Source organism: Musca domestica, unplaced genomic scaffold (assembly GCF_030504385.1).
Source record: "Musca domestica strain aabys unplaced genomic scaffold, Musca_domestica.polishedcontigs.V.1.1 17, whole genome shotgun sequence".
In the NCBI taxonomy this organism is placed as follows: Eukaryota; Metazoa; Arthropoda; class Insecta; order Diptera; family Muscidae; genus Musca; species Musca domestica.
Genome location: NW_026712230.1, coordinates 7021046 through 7027653, shown reverse-complemented (window position 1 = coordinate 7027653; position 6608 = coordinate 7021046). Strand labels below are relative to the sequence as shown.

General features: G+C 34.3%; 1 protein-coding gene across 1 annotated transcript; it reads left to right on the top strand.

The window, feature by feature from the left end:
• The first annotated feature begins 4776 nt into the window (after positions 1-4776).
• LOC101895559 (sulfur globule protein CV3) lies at positions 4777-5073 on the top strand. Its single transcript, XM_005185611.4, has one exon. The coding sequence runs from the start codon at positions 4777-4779 to the stop codon at positions 5071-5073; it is 297 nt and encodes a 98-aa protein (XP_005185668.3).
• The last annotated feature ends 1535 nt before the right edge of the window (positions 5074-6608 follow it).

Genomic DNA, 6608 nt, shown 5'->3' with positions numbered 1-6608 from the left:
ATTTAATTTCGGTACCAAATCCCGAGACTTTAGCTGCATCCGTTCACAAAATATAAAAAGTAAGCAAAGGCTACAGTCGAGCGGGGCCGACCGTTGAATACCCTACAACACTGTAATAAACGATACGGATTATATAGGCGAGATACTGGAAAGAATTCCACAAGATATTGTGACAAATAATAAAAGAAAACCATCAGGTTTCGTTCTCTAATTTTCGAATAATAGCAACTTAAACGAATTTGCTCATTTCCTAGATCTGGAACCAATATTTCCAAAGACCTATAATCTCTCAGAAGTGGCAAAAGATTAACATTTATTATTGGTTTTTGACTGAAACGCATCTATATGAGATACAGACATTTGACTATATTCTCCAATGAAATCAGCGTTAACGAAATAGTCAGAAGTGTGTCTTTCCTGTGTTTGTGAATTCTCCAAAAAGTCACTGGAATGGACATTTTCGTATTTTGTCTACAAAAGTTGGCAAACTCCTTCACACATTGAATATTTTTGGATGGCCATCCAAAACTGCTTGGCTTTTGCAATGTCCGGTAACCCCCATTCAAATGTGCGTGAGGATCGAGCGATAATTACGACCTGCTGACAATTTTGCAGTTTTTTGGTCCATTTCAACCTCTAAATATATTGCGATCATCTCCAAAAAGAGTAGGCTTCTATTCTGACCCTCATCTTATCCCCATGCGAACTTTCGTAAGGATCGGGTCATAAATGCGATCTGTATATGATATCCTAATATCCTAACTACTTAGTATTGTTAGCTGTAGAAATATTACCAAATGTTTAATTCGAAATGAAAATATGCCAAAAATATGACAAATTTGAAAAAATATGAGAAATTTTTACAAAATCAATATTTTCATCTTTAGAGAGATATTTTTGTGCGATTTTTTTAGACGTTTTTTCTTTCCTGCCAAGAGGCCAATCTGAATTAATGAGAACTGTTGAAATCAGTTCAGCCGTTCTCGACATATAAGAGATCTTTCAAGCATATCTTCTTTGATAGACATATATATCGCACATATTTTGCTATATATCCGTTTTGTTGGATGTTAACATCAATGTAAAGATCAGGAGTAACCTTGTCATGGCTTTGTGATTTCGCCTGGATTTAAAATATTCACGGTTTAATGAAAAATTATGAATTTTTTCAACACAAAAGATATGGTCTATTTTACCCGCTAAATATTATCCGATGACCACCCAAATTGGTAGGCTTCCTCCCCGCTCTAAACTCTAGCTACAAGCGAAGTTCCGCGTCGATTGGTCTATAATTGCGACCTGTATAGCTACTGCAAAATCCGACATTTTTTCAGTATTTGGTCCATTTCAACCCCTAAACATTTGGCGATCATCTCCAAAGGAAATAGGCTTCTATTCTGACCATAACCCCACCTACATTTTCAATTTCGTGAGAATCGGGCCATAATTGCGACCTGTAGAGTGATTACAAATTAACATGGACAGACGGACAGACGGACGGACGGACATACATAGCTAGATCGGCTCAGCTCGGCGAGCTAGGAAGATCCATATATACTTTCCTATGTGGGAAACCAATATTTCGAGGTGTTACATAATTTTTGGCCCAATCAAACTTATAATACCCCCAACACATAGTGTTGTAGGGTATAAAAAGGTACGAAATTTAGAGTTCATAGTACTTTTACACCGAATTTCCAAAAAGCTTATAACACATCTGCCCACCAAATTTAACCCAAATGGAAAATGTCAGCCGTTCCCCTTGGGCGTTGATGAATCAGTCTGCCATATTACCAAATGGAGATTTTTGTGACCTTTTAATATTTATAGATCAATATTGAGGGAATCAAATGAACCAAAACTCTAATGTTCAACATCAAACTTATTATTTTTCGGAATATTATATCCATCAAATATTTCTCAAAGATACATTAGATTTCGAATTTATACATAACACTAGCTGAACCCGGTGCGCTTCGCTACCCCGTTTGATTTTATATGCATTCAAAATTTTATTTACGAATATATGTTGGATAAAGAAAAACAAATTTAAAAATTAAAAAAAAAAATATTGCACTAATTTAATGCGTTAATAAACAAAATCATTACAAAAGCAGTAACATGACATGCATACACGAAGGGTTTGTCCTTTGGATTTATTTATTTCATAGCAAATACCAAGCGTGCAGGAAACTGCAATTTTTTTAAGTAGAGTGGCATTTCTATTGCAATTAGTGAATTCGAGATAGCAACTTACTTCGCCGTAATAAGCGTATTTCAAATAAATTGTTGTGTGGTTTTTTAGTGTTAGCCTAAGGCGTTGTGGGTCAATGGTTCTTATTAAAATCATATCCCAATCTGATCCGAATTAAATATAATTATAAAAAAAAATTACTTTTACACAAAACTCCGCCAAACCTTTCATATTTCATTGAAATTGGTGAGTCAAATATGTGAAATCGGCCGAGAATATATATATGGGAACTATATCCAAATCTTAACTAATTTCCAATTAATTTATCACATTTATTATTATAACCAAATTCCGCCACACATTCTGAATTTCTTTGGAATCGGTCATATATATCGTGTTTGGTGCATAATATGTATGAAATCGGCCGAAATATATATGTTAGCTATATCCAAACCTCAACTGATTTCAATATAATTTGGCAATTTTTGCTGGTGCCAGATTTTGTCTCTCTCGCTTTGGGTGCATCAAATATGTGAAATCGGCTGAGTATATATATGGGAGCTATAATCACATCTGAGCGTATTTGAATGTAATTTGTCAAATTTATTTTTGTACCAAATTTAGCCACTCATGCCGAATTTCGTTGGAATCGGAAATACGTATCGTGTTTTGTGCATCAAATATGTGAAATCGGCGGAAAATATATATGGGAGCTATATCCAAATCTGAACCGATTTTAATATAATTTGACTAATTTATTTTCTAATCAAAATCCCGTTACATATTCCAAATTTCCTTGGAATCGAACATATGTATGTTGCATAAAATACATGAAATCGGTCGAAAATATATATGAGAGCTATATCCAAATCTGAACCGATTTTAATATAATTTGACAAATGTATATTTGTTTTAATTTCCGCTACACATTCCAAATTTCATTGAAATTAGAGATACATAGCGTGTTTGGTGCATCAAATACATGAAATCGGTCGAAAATATATATGGGAGCTATATCCGAATCTGAACCGATTTCAATTTAATTTGAAAAATTCATTTTGGCTCCCAATTCCGTTACTTATTTTAAATTTCATTACAATTGGAAATACATGTCGTGTTTGGTCCACCAAATACATGAAATCGGCCGAAAATGTATATGGGAGCTATATCCAAATCTGAACCGATTTCAATATAATTTGGGAAATCAATTTTTTAGATAAAATCTATCACACGTTTCAAATTTCATTGAAATTGGGGATACATAGCGTGTTTGGTGCATCAAATGCTTGAAATCGGCCGAAAATATATATGGGAGCTATATCCAAATCTGAACCGATTTCAATATAATTTGACAAATTTATTTTCGGATTAAATCCCGTCACACATTCCAAATTTCATTGGAATCGAACATTCATATTGTGTTTGAGGCATCAAATGAACGAAATCGGTCGAAAATATATATGGGAGCTATATCCAAATCTGAACCGATTACAATATAATTTGGCAAACTTATTTTTGTTCCAAATTCCGTTACGTATTCCAAACTGTATCTTCAACCAATCAATAGATATGTGCATATAAAATCTAAATTTTTGGGAGGTACCTCCGATTCTGATGCTATATCTCCAGTTCCAAGTGGAAATTAAAAAATGTATATAGCCTATGTTACTTTCAGGCGATGTTGCAGTATATATGGAAATTTTCAGGAAAATCTATTCAGCGGTTTTCGAGTCCATAAATTACAAACAAACAAACAAACAAACAAACAAACATACAAACATTTTCCTCTTTTATAGATATAGATGCGTCATTTAAAACAAAGATTTCGTATAGCTTTTATCAACCCATAAATACCCCCATTTAATAATCAAATTAAACAAATGCTAGGAAAACTTCAATATTTCGTAGAAAAAAATCCTTATTTCACTAAAAAAAATTTAACAATTATTTACATAAATAGACCTAAACTAAAAACTCGTTAAAGATGCCAATAAAAATACTCTGATTTGAGGTGAATAATTACTGTCTTCGATAAACATTTTATGACTAGGCAAAACAAACCATTAAAAACCAACACGAAAAATTTATTTAGTTTTGAAAAATGTAAAAATAAGAGATCGTAATATTTTCAATAATTTCGAGATGCAGTTTAATTAGCACTACGGCTGTGTTAATTCCACTTAGAGAGCTGTGAAAAAAAAAGTAATAATCCCTGTAAACCACAACTCAAATGCATGAGGGGGGATGCAAGTGCAGCGAGGGGCTACTAAGGCGTGAATTAACAATGTTCGAATTAAGCACTCGCCCAGGTATTACGTTTAATAATCCCCCGTGTGATCTTCATGAGCCAACAAAAAATACTAAAAAAAGAACATTTCAACAATTTTCGTCATAAAAATATTTGTCATAGTTCTGCAATGCAACTGGCGATGAGGATGATTGCAGACAGATGTCATATAAAAACACGCCTCTTTTCACAAACGATTCACAGTTTTGAGTTTGTTCTCATCTCTAGAACACGTCGGTACGCTTTGAATTGAAATCATAAGTTGTAAACTTCTTTGAAAATGAGACTCTTGATAATGTTCGTATTGGCTGCCTCGGTCGTGGCAGTAATCGGATTACCCGCTGATACGGATACCGTTGCCAAGGATGTAAATGTGGATAATTTGGATGAACCCATTAGTTTGTCAGATGTTGCCGATGCCGGTGATAGCCATTCGAACAGTGCTGATCGAAAAGCCAGATGGGGCTTTGGCTGGGGCTACAGACCCTGGGGTTGGGGTGGTGGCTGGGGAGGCTATGGCGGTTATGGTTACGGAGGATATGGCTATGGAGGATATGGTTACCATCGCCCTTGGGGTTATTACTGGGGATAAAATCCATGTTTGTAATAAAGAAAAATAAATATATTTTTTAAATATTTGCACTGAATAAAATGAGAATCGTATAATTTTATTTATTCGATTTTTAAGGATAGTGCACAAAGTGTTCAATTAATATTTTTTAAGGTACTATTCTTCACCAGTATACAATTCTAAGTTGATATAATCAGCATACAATTCTAAGTTGGTATAACTAAATCATCAAATCAAGATAGAGGTTACACTCTTCCAGATAAGTTATTGAAATTGGTGATACATATTTTTAGTGCTCCTAAAATATTTGCTATTGAAAATGGGCTATGTTGGTTCAAATTTAGGTGTAGCCCCTATATGCCAGCTTCTGCTGATTTTCCGTATTTCAAGGGTTTGTTCTCAATTTCTAACCAAATTGTAAAATATATTCAAGGTAGGTCCATTTTTGGTTATAGTACCCATATAACTATACCTTCTTGTTTTTTATACCCTCCACGATAGTATGGAGGGTATATTAAGTTTGTCATTCCGTTTGTAACACCTCGAAATATACCTTTTAGAACACAAAGTCGATTTATGTCGATTTAGAAGAGTAAGTCCGTCTGGGGAAATCACTCTAGCTTCCGAACGAATTGAAGTAGATTGACAAAATTTTACTCAAATGTATATTATGTCTGCAGGACTTTTGGTATTGAAAATGGGACTCTCTTTTTTCGGCATTTTGATGATTTTAGCGACATTATTCACCGGAATTGTTTCAAATTTGCTGTTTGAAGTTCGTAATGAATACTACAGCCTAAGACAAAAGATTGACTGTGCACGTCCACGTCTTCGTATAGCCCCGATATAACGGTATCCCCCGATATTCGGGTATTCAAAGTTCGGCCCGGCCGATATATACAGATGTAAATAGATACCTTGGCTTCTCAATGGGTAGCTTTACTTCTTTCGAAAAATGTATGTATAGATAAAAACTTAAGGCAATTTTTGCAACATTTGTATAACCTTCATCACATTATGGTACAGGGTATTATGTCTTTGAGCGTTTGTTAGTAACATGAAGATAGAAACAATTTACATCCATTGTTCCTTTTGGTTATCTGCATAGAATCACATTCCGAGTCGATTTCTGCATGCCTGTTGCTTTGTCCGCCCGATCCTTTTTATTCTGCGATTGAGATTAATTTTTCCACAAATCATTTGTTAAGCCCCCGGACGAACACCATGAAGTAGGTGACAATCGACCCAAAATGTAATAACAGCTCCTGTATAATATGTAAAATTAGGCCAAAATAGGTTGGTTTTTGGCACATACAACTGAATTCAGTCTAACAGCAAGTATATTAAATATGGTTAAAATCGGTTCGGTTCAGATTTTCTATAGCGTCTATATAACGATAACTCTCGATATTTGGTATTTTGATAATTTTATCCACATTATTCTACGAATTTTCATTTGGATTTTTTATAGAGTTTTTTATGGAATTTTCCTCCTGTGACATAACGTTGTTTATATAGGCCCATCATTTCCTCTTCATAACCCCCATGTAACGGCA

Excerpts from the sequence above, each read along its gene's own strand:
- LOC101895559 (XM_005185611.4), top strand. The coding sequence starts at position 4,777 with ATGTTCGTATTGGCTGCCTCGGTCGTGGCAGTAATCGGATTACCCGCT.